The sequence below is a fragment of the Bos mutus genome, chromosome 22, assembly GCF_027580195.1.
Source record: "Bos mutus isolate GX-2022 chromosome 22, NWIPB_WYAK_1.1, whole genome shotgun sequence".
NCBI classification, from domain to species: Eukaryota; Metazoa; Chordata; class Mammalia; order Artiodactyla; family Bovidae; genus Bos; species Bos mutus.
This window is the reverse complement of record NC_091638.1, coordinates 67,647,907-67,663,750: the sequence shown is the minus strand read 5'-3', so window position 1 is coordinate 67,663,750 and position 15,844 is coordinate 67,647,907. Positions and strand designations below refer to the sequence as shown.

The 15,844-nt window shown below is 49.6% G+C and overlaps 1 protein-coding gene across 1 annotated transcript; it reads right to left on the bottom strand.

Annotated features, from left to right (window-relative positions):
• Nucleotides 1–531: 531 nt before the first annotated feature.
• Nucleotides 532–8,244, bottom strand: CATSPER1 (cation channel sperm associated 1). Its single transcript, XM_070358985.1, has 14 exons — nt 8,129–8,244; nt 7,908–8,014; nt 7,642–7,818; nt 6,562–6,774; nt 5,693–5,806; nt 5,379–5,535; nt 5,037–5,128; nt 4,751–4,894; nt 4,518–4,581; nt 4,292–4,364; nt 4,096–4,156; nt 2,421–2,496; nt 688–802; nt 532–558 (listed from the first exon to the last, which is right to left on the bottom strand). The coding sequence occupies exons 1-14, from the start codon at nt 8,242–8,244 to the stop codon at nt 532–534; spliced, it is 1,536 nt and encodes a 511-aa protein (XP_070215086.1).
• Nucleotides 8,245–15,844: the final 7,600 nt, after the last annotated feature.

The window sequence follows — 15,844 nt, the reverse complement described above, 5'->3', positions numbered from 1 at the left end:
TACTGGATGCTGAGGGTGCTGGCAGGCCCGAGTTCCTAGGCTCTGAGCCCTCATTCCCAGAGCCTCCTGGTCCCTTGGGCGCTGTTTTAACCTGTTCTCCCGTCTCCTGGGCCAGACCAACCTCCCTCCCCGAAGCAGGGTGACTGCCCACTCTCCGTCCATCACTGAGCCTGGTCCACTTTTCACATGACCCCCCCCGACCCGCCCCCGGCTGCTGTTAAGGCCCTGCCAGGCCCAGCCAGGATGCCAGGCCCCAGTGGGGCAGGAAGGGATCCAAGGACAAGCCTGTCACCCAGAACACTCCCATGTAGACATGCTCCAGGCTGCACGTGCGTGCGTGCACACAGGTTCCCTTGTGCTTTGGTAGGGCCAGTGAGGACACAGAGCCACCTGGGGTTTTAAAACTCTGTTGGCCACCTCCCCCCACTCCCACAGGCCCAGTGATCTTTCCAGTGGATATGGGGACTTGGCCGGAGTTGGTGGACAGCCAGCCAGAGGCTGAAGTCTGGACCCAGGCTGCCTCTCTGGGGGTCACTTCCTGAAGTCCTCTTCTCCAGCCTGCGGGGGAGGGGGTGGGAAGTGATGGCGCCAGCCTCTGCTTCCGGGAGGCCCACACTGCTCTCACTCGGGCCACTTCCAGTGCCCCGCCCTCTCCACCTGGCTCCTCCCAGGTCCTGCCTGGTTCACCTCAAATGTGGTGTCCACAATCTCATCGATGACAGCGGCCTGGGAGCGGAACTTCAGCTGGTAATGCTCCACGCCAGCCACCAGCTGCAGGAAGTGGAACAGGGTCTCCAGCTGCCTGAGGGCGGTGGAGAGGGGGCAAAGCTGGGCCATCTCAGCCCCCAGAGCGCCTCCGCACCCCTCAAGCCCCCACTCACAGCACCCTATGCCTCCATTTTCAGCCACGGCCAGCCCTTTTCTGTGTGGGCCCTCCGTGGTGTATCTCATTTTCCACATATACCCTGCAGCCCCACCATCTGCCTGGGCCATGGAGAGTTCTGAGGATTGTTTACCTCCCAACCACCTGCCCCTGCATCCGTCCAACCTACCCCACCCTGACTCATGCACCCACTCAGCCACCTACTGGTACACTCGCCGGGCTATCTATCCATTGACTCACCCATGGAACCATCCCACCCTTTCCCTCTCTCACCTATCTCTCCATCCACCTGCTCTTCCCTGGCCCCACCCCCACCCCCACCCACTACCCATTCATTAACTCCTTCACTGCCAGTGTGCCTTATCAACCCAGCCATCAAACAACACTGAAATCGCTGAACATCGCGTGGTGCTTGGAGGACACAAACAAAAAAGAGACAGCTCCTGCCACAAGCAGCTCAGTCTGTGACAGAGCCAAGAAGGCAAACCCAGGGTGTTTACACCGGTGACAAGTGTAAACACAGGGCACTGAGGGACCCAGAGGAGGAAAACCTGACCCGGTACCAGGGTATCAGGAAAGGTTTCTGGAGGAAGCATCACTGGGCTGAGCTTGAAAGACACTTTGAGGGTTTGCTAAGCATAGACAGGGTTCCCAGCGCGCCCAGATCTGTGAACAGTGGGGAGTGTCCTGAGGACCAGGCGGGCTTCAAGGAAGAAGTTTTTAGAGGATGGATGAATTCAAGATGAAGACACTCAGGGAAGGTCAAAGTGAGGTGCCCCGACCTTAAGCAAAGGGAGGCAGGAGCCCTTATAAGGCTGCAAACTCAGAGAAGGCAGGAAAAGCCAAAACTTTTTTTTTTTTAAACAAAGATCGCTAAGTAAATAAAAAGTAGAAGGAAGAAAGATGAAAACCAACAGGCAAAACAGCGACAAAAACAAAGACCACTCTCAGTGGAGGCGAAGGTGTGCCAATGGGGAAGAGTTTGGAGGCTGAGAAACCCCCAAAGAAAGTATCACAGAGGAGTCAAGTCCCAGCCCCCGCTAGGGGCTGAGGAGCTGGGATGTGGAGGGCGGAGGGCAGCTGGGAGAGCAGCCAGGAGGTGAAATGAGCAGGACTGGATCTCAGTTCTTCCAGCTCTTGATCACCCATGCCTGCTGTCGGCAGCCAGAGAACATCCCAGCAGAGAGAACAGGGCGGGCAAAGGCCTGAAGGTGGACACGTATGTGCTGTGCTGTGCATAAAGCCAGGATGGGCCAGGGCGATGAGTGGGTGCCGTGATCACAGAGAGCTTGGGGCTCGAGCTCTGCCGACAGCAGAGAAGAGCCTGGAAGGCTGGTTCAGAGCCAGTCTAGATGAGGTGGGGCAGGCCTGGCTTTCCGGGAGAAGGCTCTCCTGAGAGCCAGGCCTGAGAGCCAGGAGTCTGTGCCAAGGATCCCCGCCATGAGCACAGCCATGAGCCCGCAGCTGTCCGGGCCCAGTCGGCCCCCAGGCCTCTCCCCTCAGACCCGACACCTGCCCTCCCTTTGCATCTCCTTACTTCTCAGTCATGGCTCCAAACTTTTTCTCAATGAGCTGCTTCTGTATAGTGTGTTCACTTAGCACCTCTTTAGGCTCTGGATGTAGAGAAAGAAGGGGAACATCAAGCCCTTGTCCCCTTGTCCCCTTCTCCTCCTGTCTTCAGCTGAAGACAAGTTGCTAAGTAATCTGAGACAATTAATTCCTCTTTTTGTTTTAAGCTTTTTTTGCATTGAGTGCCCAAGATGGAGAGGACAGGTGAGGGGCCAGGTGACACTTGAGGGCCTTTAATCCTTTGGTGTTGATGATACTAAGAGTGGGATTCCGGAGTTCAGATTCTAAAGTTCTGAACATTTTTCAGCAGGAGGCAAAGCCATTGGCTCAAAATCTGTTCACCCAGAAAGTCAGATGTGTAAAAATAAACACGTACAGGAAACTTCATTTTTATAGACTCTCAATCCACTTTGAGTGACTCTGGACAAGCATGTATAATACCTGGACAAAAGCCTCAAGGACAGTTGAAATCATCTCATATAAGACCAACTGCTATAAACTTTGTACATTATTAACAGAAATGAATGTTCGGTGAATTGTAATGTGGCTAGATATCAGAGATTTCTGGGAGAAATACCAATAACCTCAGATATGCAGATAACACCACCCTTATGGCAGAAAGCAATGAACTAAAGAGCCTTTTGATGAAAGTGAAAGAGGAGAGTGAAAAAGTTGCCTTAAAACTCAACATTCAAAAAACCAAGGTCATGGCATCTGGACCTATCACCTCATGGCAAATAGATGGGGAAACAATGGAAGCAGTGACAGTCATTATTTGGGGGGGCTCCAAAATCATTGCAGGTGGTGACTGCAGCCATGAAATTAAAAGACGCTTACTCCTTGTAAGAAAAGTTATGACCAACCTAGACAGCATATTAAAAAGCAGAGACATTACTTTGCCAACAAAAGTCCATCTAGTCAAAGCAACGGTTTTTCCAGTAATCATGTATGGATGTAAGAGCTGGACTATAAAGAAAGCTGAGCGCTGAAGAATTGATGCTTTTGAACTGTGGTGTTGGAGAAGACTCTGGAGAGTCCCTTGAACTGCAAGGAGATCCAACCAGTCCATCCTAAAGGAAATCAGTCCTGAATATTCACTGGAAGGACTGATGCTGAAGCTGAAACTCCAATACTTTGGCCACCTGATGTGAAAAACTGACTCTTTGGAAAAGACCCTGATGCTGGGGAAGATTGAGGGCAGGAGGAGAAGGGGACGACAGAGGATGAATGAGATGGTCTGATGGCATCACTGACTCGATGGACATGAGTTTGAGTAAACTTTGGGAGTTGGTGATGGACAGGGAGGCCTGGCGTTCTGCAGTCCGTGGGGCTGCAAGGAGTTGAACACGACTAAGCAACTGAACTGAACTGAATGTGGCTAGTTAGTTGTTTTGCAAATGGGTCTTTCAAGAATTGACTATCAGTGTGGCGGACAGTCATGGAGTTCTTTGGACCAAAGTTCTAAGCTCTGAAAATTCTCCTGATTGGACAGAACTTGGCGCTTTCACTCCTGGGACCTGGGTTTGATACCTGGTCAGGAAACTGAGATCTTGCAAACCACCCAGTGTGGCCAAAAATAAATAAATAAGTAAAGTTGGTCCTGGCACTCTCTGTCTGTCAGGGAAGAAGTGGGGTGCTGGTACCTGCTTCCATGAGCTTCGTCACTGAGTCATCCAGCAGCTTTTCATGGAGCTCAGCCGCCTTCTGCAAAGAAGAGGCTTCCATTCTGCCAGAGCCCCATGTCCGCCTGTCCCAGAGCACTCTCCACCCTTCCCTGCGGCTTCTGTGCCCCCTCCCCATGTCTTCCCAATGGGTCCACCCGCTCCATCCCCTCACTACCTCCTGCTTCTCTTTCTCCAGGCCTTTGAGCAGTGCCATCTGGAAGTTATCCACCAGGACAGCAATCACCAGGCTGGGGCAAGAGACAGGAGGGGGCTGGAGGGGAGACTGCACCCTCCTCTGGGTTCATGGTGGCAAAACCATAGTGAAAGGAGCGCAGAGGGGGTGCCCCTGGGGTGAGGTTGGGGGGTGTAAAGCTGGGGCATGCAGGGGGGCGGGTCCTCACTTGAGGAAGATGAAGTACTGGATGATGATATAGATCATGAGAATGGGGATGATGTACCAGGCGCCTGGAAGAGACGGGGTGGGCTCCTTTGAGCTTTGAGTCCCTTGCCGATCCTCACCACACCCCGGTCAGCGCAGCTCAGAAGCCCCACTTGGCAGATGGGATAACTGAGCCCTCAAGGTCTGCCTACCCAGACAGTCCCTGCCCTCCACCCAGCCTGAGGCCTGCCCTACCCTGGGCCCGGCTGTCCAGGTAGATGAGGGACCAGTCGTCCAGGGTGAGCATGGTGAAGAGCGTGAAGATGGTGGTGAAGATGTTCTGGAAGCGTTTGGGGTCAGAGTAGCGGAACAGTGCCCGGAGTACCACAGAGAACAGGACTGGCTGTTGAGGACCAAACCGGCTCACGGGGTCCTCTCCCCCCTCTTCCTCTCCCCTCACCACCCCCAACTTCTGATTCCGCCTCACCACTCTGTCCATGACAGCACCTCATGCTCCCACCCAGCCCCACGACATGGATACAGAGGCAGGTAAACATGAGGATGAGGATGGCGGTGATGGATGGCAAGGACCGGGCCAGGGTCCCGGTCACTTCCTGGAGGTTGGTCAGGAATCTGTGGGCAGAGTTCGAGACAGAGGCTGTGTCAGTGGGGTGGGAGTCTGTGCTCAGAAACCGATGGTGATGACAGATTTCAGACTGCTGATGACTGAGGCGGTAGGTCCCTTGTTTGCTAGTTACTTTGCAGAGGGTCCCAGCCCCTCTCTGGAAAATAAGAGACTGAGCCTAGTGAAAGGCAGGAGACTCATCAGAAAAGCATTCTGGGAATCTACAGCCTTGTCATCGGCAGCTGTGGTCCTGCTAACCTGAGCCTCCGAAGGACTCGGATCGCCCGCAAGGCTCGCAGGGTCTTAAAGACCCTGAAGATGCGGAAGACGCTTTGGTTGTGGATTGCACGTGTGGAGGACGAGTTGACCTGAATGAGCACGAAGTCCAGCGTACCCACGACCATGATGAAGAAATCTGCAGACACAGGGGTGCCTGGGTGTCACAGACTGCTGCCCAGGCCCCGTGCCCAGGCCCACAGCCCTTCCAGCACCAACACCCCCTGCTTTTGTCACCTCTGGGCAGTTCAGGGGCTCCCGCTACACACAGACATCCAGGCCCCATCTCTACCCACCCAGGTTGTTCCAGGGGTCCAAAAAATACACGAGGCCCAGAGCAATGATTTTGAGCACAGCTTCCACCATGTAGATGGAGAGGAAGATGTAGTCCAAGGCCGTGAAGTACCACTCTGTGAGGACACGGGGTGGGGAGGAAGGAGGGAGCCCTCGCTTAGGCCCACCCCTGCCCCCAGCAGCCCAGCCCTTGCCTCCTCCTCCTCCCTGGAACCTCACTTGCAAGCAGCCATTTAGGGAGAAGCTGGCTCTGTCCAATGGCTGTGTGTCTCAACTGCTCTGTGCCTCACTTTCCTCATCTATGAAATGGTGAAAATAACAGTCTGCCTGATAGAATTTTCATGAGAATTAAATGCACTTCACATAGTAAAGGGCTTCCAAGGGAGCCTTAAACTGCTTGCAAGAAACATCAGCCCACTCTTCTTCTCTCCTTAGTTTATGGGTCCTGTGGCAGGTCCTCTCCTTCACTCTGCTCCCTGGAGTTTTAAGGACGCTCTTCCCAGCTTTCCCAGCCTCCTCCCTCCAGGGTCTCCTGGCCTCCAGGGCCTCCTGACCCGTCCAGCGGACATGGGTTCTGGGCATCCTTCCTGCGCAAAAATCAACGTACTTAGAGCTGATGCGCCACCTGGTGGCTGTAGTCGCAAACAGCACACACTCAAGCTTAGAAGACCCTCCTGTCTCTGGTGGTCTGGTTGACTTCAGCAAAACTCTCTGAGCCTCACTCTAACTGCTGCGCGATGTCGCCCATCTCCCAGGGTGAGGATCAAATGGGCTAAGTTGTTTAAATCACCCGGAACTTGGTCAGGCTCACAGGAGGCCCAGACCAACATCAACGGCCTTCTCTACGTGAACAGGGCTCCCTGGCTCTTACCGCCCCGGACCTCGACTTCGGCGAAGGTCTGAGCCACAAGCATGATGGTGTTGAGGCAGACGATGAAGATGATGAAGGTTTCAAAGGCCAGGGAGTCAACCAGTTTCCTGAGCATTCTCCGAAGACCCCAAATGAGCTGGCTTAATTTTTCCCACAACCAATACAAGAAGTCCGAAGAGTGCACCTTCTTGTGGGTCCGTGGGGCTCGGCCAACTGTAAGGGGGCCAGAAAGGCAAGTTCTTGGGGGCAAGGGACCCAGGGTTCTGGGCACCCTCCCAGGCCTGCCTGCTGTCAGCTCACTCAGGGGCAGGCATGCTTGTCCTGCACTGGTATAGAAGCCAAGGCTTGACCCTGCCTTGCAGGTGCCAGTCTGCTTGGGATTTGAGCATATTTCAGGGGCTCAGGCCCTTACACTCCATGCTTTTTACTCACATGGCAGCTTACACATGGAAGACCCAGTCTTCCTCGCCACCCCATCCTCTTGGTATCCTTGGCCTCTCCCTATAAGATGCTTCTGACATATCTTCCCCCTCTTAACTGCCTTCTCTTCCACAAATCCCTTGCTTCTTGTTCAAGAAGCTAATGCCATGTCTACTAGGGAACAATTTGGGGAGGATTATATCTTAACAGGCAAGGTTCTCCCTGCCCTCCAACCAGGCCCTCGTTCAGGCACTGGTTCTTCCCTCTGTCCTCAAGAAGGTCACAGTTTAGTGGGGAAAATGGACAAACAGCATCCAGAATGCTGTTCTGATACAGATGATGGACCCCTTCACTGGGCAGTCTGGGTTTGGTTGTATAAGTGACCTACACCAGCTTTCACATTCAATAATAGGAGACATTCGAGAAGTGAACACGAGAATGAAGAAGACAGTGACTGAATGAACCAACAACTGATGCCTGAAGAGGTGCCTAATTCCAGGAATAAAAAACTGGAGGATGAACGGTCAGGCGCATGAAGAGCCAGTGGACTACACCAGCAGGGGAGAGCGAGCCTTGTGAAGGACACGCCAGGCCTGACTCAGGTCTGGAACCTGGGCCAGGCAGCTGGAGTTGGGGGTGAGGGGTGAGCTCAAGACGCACCTTTGCGCTTCTGAACGTGCTCGTCTTCTTCAGGGCAGCTTTCCGAGGTTTTGGAGGAGGAGTCCTGAGGATAGACTTTGTTGGAGGTCTCGGAGGGGTGTGAGTTCACTGTACTAAGAGAACGAGCCAAGCTGAAGGCTGAGCTCTTTCGGTCTGGCTTGCTGGGCTGGAAGACCGCTGGACGAGAATAGGCAGAGCTGAGGGAGCCTAAGGTCACGGTGTGGGGCGTGTATGAGCCAAAGAGTTGGGAGCTTCCATGACGGTACTCCCCATGGTGCTGATCTCGGTGGGGGTAATCATGAGGATGTGTGCCGTGCTGGTGCTCCCTGTGCTGGTGCTCTCTGTGGTGGTGTTCGCCGTGGTGAGGTGGGCCCTGGTGGTAGGACATCATGGAGGTAGGCCTTCTGTGGTGGTGCCCACCATGATGATAGGCCTCACTGAGGTGGGAGCGGCTACTAGATTGCGTGGAGTCCTTATGGTGGTAAGCCTCACTTTGGCGATGGAGCCCACTATAGTCAGGAACCTCAGCGTGGTGATGAAACCCACCATGGTGGTTGGGCTCCCTGTGTTGGCGGGACCTCCCATGGTGTCTCCTGCTACCATGGTGATGCTCATTGTCAAAGTGGTCCTCACCATAGGATTGGTGGGAGATGAGAGTGTCCCGGGAAGGATCCTGGGAAAGGGATGTGGAGCCATGGTCTACACCATGATGGTGGGACTCACCATGATTGGGGGAGTGATAGGAGCGGTGGGCATGGTGGGAGAAGACATTGCCATGGAAGTCTTGGAATTCATCAGGGTGGTGAGGTCCACCACGATGATGGGATAAGCCATGATGGTGGGACTCACCATGGTGACGGGATGCACCTTGGTGATGGTGGTGAACTCCACCGTGGCCTGGCCTATGGTATGGGGTTGATGAGCTAGGGTGAGACAACACATCTGAGTTGTCAGTGTCTGCTTCATTTTGAGCCTTTGCAGACATGGAAGATTGATCTGAGACTATGCTGGGAACCCTGGAATGAGGAAAGCTTAACACGTGGGCCCAAAAGAGCCCTTCCTGGATAACCTGTCTCGCCTAATCACCTAACCATCAGACGGGGCTTCTAGGAAAGCCTGACTTCTTATGGAATTCTCCCCTCTATGATGTCACAGGCAGACCTCTACCCAGGCCTAATTCCCAAATGCCTCCTCCTGAGCTACAGTTCAGGATCAAGGATCATTGTGTCCAACTCTTCACTGTAAAAGGAGGAAACTGAGGTCAAGAAGGGGAAGGGACTGGCCCAAGGTGACCCAGTAGGTCAATGGCAAAGCTGGACAAAGGATTTCAGGGTGACATCAGAGGCCCAGCAGTTGCTTTAAATCTGTTACTGGAAAAAAAAAAAATCTTTAAGAAACCAGATGGTCCAGTTCCCAGTTGTACCTAGATACCAACTGGCTCTGAGGTTCAAACTGCCCACTTCCACTGTAAACAGGTATGTGACCTTGGTCTAGTTGCTTAATTTTCCTTTGTTTGTTCTTCCTCAGTTTGTTCTTCTATAAAATGGGGATAATAACACCTACCCACTCCAGCACTCTTGCCTGGAAAATCCCATGGACGGAGGGGCCTGGTAGGCTGCAGTCCATGGGGTCCCTAAGAGTTGGACACGACTGAGTGACTTCACTTTCACTTTTCACGTTCCTGCATTGGAGAAGGAAATGGCAAACCACTCCAGTATTCTTGCCTGTAGAATCCCAGGGACGGGGGAGCCTGGTGGGTTGCCGTCTGTGGGGTCGCACAGAGTCGGACACGACTGAAGTGACTTGGCAGCAGTTGCAGCATAGGGTCAAAAAAGTTAAGATATGTAAAGATTACACTAATAGCACAACAAATGGTAATTAGCATCGTCATCCTTGTCTCAATGGTTGACAGTAATGGAAGCCTCCCTCTTGGGTTATTACTAAAATTAAACTAACAGCCAATATTTATTGAAGACCAGCTTTATGCACTTTAAATATAATCCTCACAATAACTCCACAGGATGGATAATATTATGCCCATTTTGTTTTATCCCAATTTGGAAATGCGGCTCAAAGAGTATAAACAAACTCTTCAATAAATAAGAACTTATAAAGTCAGCACTCATTTCAAACTTTCCACCATGCTGTCCTGTCTTCCTACTGAAATCCACCAGAATTCATTCATGACCAGCGCAGCTCTTCTGGAACTTTCAGGTTCCCACTTTGACTATAGCTGTTTCCTCAGTGCTTGGTCATAGCCAAGTTCATAGTGCCATTGGGTACCAGGTGCCCAGTGATGAGATTATGGCCCTCACGGGGCTCAGTGTGCTGCCAGCAGCAGACAAGGAAAGAGTTTTTAATAGGACAGTTATTTCACAGTTCCGTTCTCCTCTTCCTCCCGGTACGTTCTCCCAAATAGACACGACATTTCCCAGTGTGCCTTGCATCTAGGCATGGCCAAAGAGTGAGAGCGGAAGCAGTGCAACAACTTCCAGGTCTTCAATTTAAGGCCTAGGATGTGGGCGCGTGTATTTCCATGCTTCTTTTGGGCTGGAGCGTGGATCAACCAGCAGACAGGAGTGATAGTCTTAGGCAGAGATTTCTGAGTTCTGCAGAACCACAGAATTTACTTGAGATGTTTCTAGGTTAGGGATTCTGTCTTGTGAAGAGAAAAAAGAAATCAGCGTTATTTTTGAACCTCGTGTGCTGTGTGATGCCACCGGTTTCAGGGATGGACCCTAATGGAGCAGCCTCGGAACTCATTTGTGAGGGGTTGTTCAGCCCCGACTGCAGTGCTCAGTGAGTGGGGCCTTGCTCAGTTTTCAGCATGAGATCAAGTCTGTCCATCACGTGTGAACATGCTGTTGCCTGGAGACGAGGAGGTGAAGATGGATGACCACACCCTTGTCCTCCGGGTTACCTCCCCATTACGCACGGCTGACTGACTTACACACTTTCTGATGTGGTAGAGAACGAGAGGAGGGACTTCCCTGGCGATCCAGTGGTTAGGACTGTGCGCTTCCACTGCACCTGGTGCTGCTTCGATCCCTGGCCAGGGAACCTAGATCCCACAAGCCAGGCATTGCAGTTAAAAAAAAAAAAAAAATCAGAGGAAATTTTTTCTAAAGAAATATTTTTTTTCCCATGACTTCGTGGCATTCCTACCCACTCCAGTATTCTTGGGCTTCCCTGGCACTCAGACGTAAAAAATCCGCCTGCAATGCAGGAGAGCTGGTTCGATCCCTGGGTTGGGAAGATCCCCTGGAGGAGTGCATGGCAACCCACTCCAGCATTCCTGCCTGGAGAATCCCCATGGACAAAGGAAACTGGTGGGCTACAGTCCATGGGGTTGCAAAGATTTGGACCCAACTGAGAGACTTAGCACACACAGCGGCCTCCCTACCACTTTGCTGTTGATATGAACAATGTAAAACATGAATTATATGGGTTAGAAGTGAATTTCAGAATGATTTAATATTTTTTTGCGGGTTTCCTGTTTAGTTATTATGATGCCCTTTTATTGTATATCTTATTAGCATTTGTGTTTTACAAAGGCGTCTAGTGATTCAAAGTGGTGATGTTTTATTATGAGGTGTGAAGTGAAAGAGGAGGAGCTTAGGACTGTAGACAAATCTGGTAGGCTTAGTGATGAAAAATTACGACTTACAAATGTAGCCCTGGCTTTAGCAAAATTGGAAAGAATTTAACTACAAATTACAGCCATTTGACAAATGTGCTAATTTTAATCTATGGTATCACAAAGCAAACAGATGAAGGCTTTTATAAGCCACATTTGTTATATTAAAAAGCCTCAAAGAACAAGTTATTTGTAACAGATCTATTGTTCAGAAAAAAAGAAACTAATAATGCTAGTGTGTGAAATTATATGAGTGAAATGTTAGTGCAAGATGCTCAACAAAAGAGTGGAAAGATTCTACTCTCAGAGGGAGCAACAACGAGACATACTGATGTCACATGATGCTGAAGACATTTTTTTTCTTGGTAATTAACCGAAAAAACAACAGATTCTTTATCCAGGCTGATGAGTCAACAGATTTCACTGACAAATGCCATTTCACCACTTGTAAGATTTGTAAGTGATGCCGATAATCAAGAAAAAATTTTTTTCTGCTGCAGCTTTTACAAACAACCAGACAATATATGGTTAATGTTTTCCTCATATCTGGACTCAAAAGGTCTGTCTTAGAAGAACTGTCTTGGCATTAAAAAAATTGTTTTGGAGTCTAGCTGATTTACAATGTTGTGTTAGTTTCTGCTGCATGCAGACTGAATCTGTTATATATATAAGCATGCATCCACTCTTTTTCAAATTTTTCCCATATAGGTGATTACAGAGTTTTGAATAGAGTTCCGTGTGCTATACAGTAGGTCCTTATTAGTCCTCTGTATTTTATATAGGAGTGTGTATATGTCAATCCCAGTCTCCCAATTTATCCTCTCCCCAGCCTCCTGGTCTTGGCATTTGAACCGATGGCATTTCCATCAAAAGTTGATTCCAGGACTTCCTTGGTGGTCCAGTGGTTAAGGGTTCACCTTGCAATACAGGAGACACTGATTCAGTCCCAGGTCCAGGAAGATCCCACATGCCATGGAGTGACTAAGCCCGAGCACCACAACTACTGAGCCTCTGTGCCCTACAGCCTGAACTCTGAAACAGAGAAGCCACTGCAATGAGAACTCCTTGCACTGCACCGAAGAGTAGCCTCCTCTTGCCGCACTAAAAGAAAGCCTGTGTGCAGCAGTGAAGACCCAGCGCAACCAAAAATAAATACATTTTTTAAAGTTGGCTCCGTGAGAGTTTTCACGGCTCATATGAAAACCCAAAACCAGTCAAAACTCAGCAAACAAAAACTTGATGTTGCCACGCACATTACTTTCTGTCCAGGGAGGTGCTGGTGTGAAAAACTGTCGGAGATGAAAAAAAGACTGATGCTGCAAAATGTTAGCCTGGTGAAACCAGGATTAGTTTACTTGAGAGTGTTTAAATTATGCTGTGATCATGATGCAGCAATTCACACCTGGTTATGCACCAAAAACACGGAAGGCAGAGACTCAAACAGGTATCTGTACACCTGTTTGTGGAGGCATTATTCACAGCAGCCAAGAGGTGGAAACAGCCTAAATGACCTTGGACAGATAAAGAGATAAACAAAATGTGGTTCATAGATACGATGGAATATTATTCAGCCTTAAAAAGAAAGGAAATTCTGACAACATACTACAATGTAGATGAACCCCAAAAACACTATGCTAAGTGAAATAAGCCAGACACAAAAGAACAAATATCATATGCTCCACTTTCATGAGTTACCCAGAATAGGAACAGTCCAGAAGGCTAAATAGTGGTTACCAGAGGTGGTGGGCAGAGGATGATGAAAAGTGAATGTTTACCGATGCGGAATTTCAGTTGGGGTGATGAAAACTTCTGGAGATGGACCGTGGTGATCAGTTATTCAACGTTGTGTGTGTACTCACTGCACTTGAACGGTACACTTGAAAAATGGTTAGAATGGGACTTCCCTGGTGGTCCAGTGGTTGACAGTCTGCCTGTCAATGCAGGGTACACAGATTGGATCCTTGCTCCAGGAACTAAGATCCCACGTGCCTTGGAGCAACTAAGCCCGAGCACCACAACTACTGAGCCCACATGCCGAAACTACCAGCTCCTGTGCCCAGAGCCCGAGCTCTGCAACAAGAGAAGCCGCTGCAGTGAGAAGCCTGGGCGCCGCTACAAAGAGCAGGCTCCACTTGACTTGCCACAATTGGAGAAAGCGCTCGCCCAGCAACGAGGACATAGCACAGCCATAAAGTAAATAAGTAAATAAACTTTTAAAAAATGGTTCAAATGGCAAATTTTATAAGTATTTTACCACAATCAATTTTTTTAATTAAACTGTGTGAAAACCAGACAAAGAACACAGACACCTCTTATAAAGACGTATAGAGACCTGGTGGCTTCGCACTTTGCGAGGGGTCCATTGAGAACCACCAGTTTGGTTGGGGCAAGAGGCTGACCGCATCTATAGGATGGATTGTCTTATCCGACTAGTGAGGACTCTGGCACTGTTTGCCTTGTGATGAGCATTTACACAGGACATGAATAACTTCCCATTCTCTGAGCATTTTAAGACGCCATCCATGTGTAAAGCAACTATACTCCAGTAAAAATTAATTTAACAGAACACCAACAAAAAAGAAACCCCATGAGATAGTTTGTTGTCTTATGGGAGCAGAAAGAAAGAAGCCATCCACAGACCTCTTCCATAGACCATCATGTCATCGATTTCCCAGATGTGTTCTTTTCAAGTCTCTGCAAATGGCCAGCCCATCAGATATTGCTCGAGTCCATATAAACTGGCACCTTAGCCCTCCTTTCTTCCACACAAATGGATGACATGTGTATTGCCCAAAGCTCTGCCCACAGGGACCGTTTTTCTTCATCACCGTTTTTCAGGGCCAGCTCTGAATTGGGCTGTCCTGAGCAGACGTCCACTTCTGGCTGTCACTGATTTACTTGTACAAAGCCTTCCAGAAATCAGGCCTGTCCTTCCTCCTCCTCCCCTTGGAGCCTTTGAGTATAAACCGAGGTGAAACTGTAGAAACTGACGCCATGGGAATCGGAACCAGCTGCTCATGTAGTTATTTGTGCCTTCTGGATCAGTTTGGGCCCAGTATCGGATATAGCACTTCAAATTTCTTTTATTTATTTGACTGCCTCCGGTCTCAGTCGCAGTACACGGGATCTTCGTTGCATCACGAAGGTTCTTTTGTTCCGACACATGTACTCAAGTTGTGGAGCATGGGCTCAGTAGTTGTGGCCTGCAGGCTTGGTTGCACTGAGGCTTGTGGGATCTTCATTCTCCAACCAGGGATCGAACCCACGTCCCCTGCCTTGCAAGGCAGATTCTTAACCACTGGACCACGAGGGAAGTTTCTAATGAGATGCAACCGTGAAAATCCAGTTTCATGGTTCTGTAGGTCAGATAACACCCAGTTTATGATGAACACTTGGGTCTGATAATCACATGGTGTTCCATAAATCAGGCATTCAGCCTTTATTAAGGCCCAGTAGCAAGCCAGAAACTGCTTTTGCAGAGATATAATAGTTGTCAGCAGAGATAGCATGACCAAGATTCCAGAGGTCTTAGCAGTGATCCTCCTGTTGGGGGTTGCCAGAGATGCCACATGGAGTCTTTGGCTGACACCTAAGTCAGACACGTGGATCTACTAGGCATAGTGCCCAAGTGGTAGGCAGCTTGCACCACAGCCTGGGCACTTGAAGAGCTTTTTTGAGATTCAGATAGAACATTGTCAGATTTACAGGTTACCCAGAAATTGAGTGAAAACAACTTGTGATCTGTGTTGACTCCAAAACCCAAAAGGCACACCACACACTGCTCCTCTTTGTTTGTGGCATATGATATAAGTGACAGCAACTCGTCTCTCACATTAGAAGAGATATGCAACATTCCGCAGCCCTCTGGACTGCTGGAAACTTTCCCGATGTGGCAGGCCGTCGAATTTTCATCTCCAACTCTCTGGCACACATATGTCTAGGGCACCTAAGGGGATTGTTGTTTCCTGCTCATCGTGTCCAGTTAGCATAATGGCATCAACTGAGTGTGTTCTCTGTGCTGGCAAGACTGTCAAAGTCCCTTTGGACCTAGCAGTTTGCAGGAGAATGGCAATAATCTAAGGACAAGACAGTAAAGGTATACTGTTAGCTTTGCTAGGTAAAAGCAAAGTGTAATTTCCTATACCCATGGGAATATAAGAGAAAGCTAGTTCAATAGCAGTTGCTGCTGGGGTTTATTGATTTTCTCCAATAAAGATCTCAAATCTAGAATTGCAGCAGTGTGGGATTTCCCTTAACCACTTGGTCAGTTGGTTAAGACTCTGAACTCCCAATGCAGGGAGCCTGGGTTCAATCCCCAGTCAGGGAACTAGATCCCACATACTGGAACTGAAAGATCGCATGCCACAATAGAGACTGAAGATCCTGTGTGCTGTGGCTAAGACCCAGCACAACCAAAAAGATGCATAAATACATTTAAAAAATACTTTGTTGTTGTTGTTCAGTCACTAAGTGGTGTCCAAATCTTTGTGACCGGATGGACTGCAGCATGCCAGGCTTCCCTGTCCTTCACTGTCTCCCTGAGTTTGCTCAAACTCATGTCCATTG

Bases quoted from the DNA above. Each gene is read 5' to 3' on its own strand.
- CATSPER1 (XM_070358985.1), bottom strand. From the start codon at position 8,244: ATGGTAGCAGGAGACACCATGGGAGGTCCCGCCAACACAGGGAGCCCA. The intron at 5,807-6,561 runs GTAAGAGCCAGG...GTGTCCTCACAG, and splicing joins CGAAGTCGAGGTCCGGGGCG to AGTGGTACTTCACGGCCTTG. The intron at 803-2,420 runs GTAAGGAGATGC...CACCGCCCTCAG, and splicing joins TTTGGAGCCATGACTGAGAA to GCAGCTGGAGACCCTGTTCC.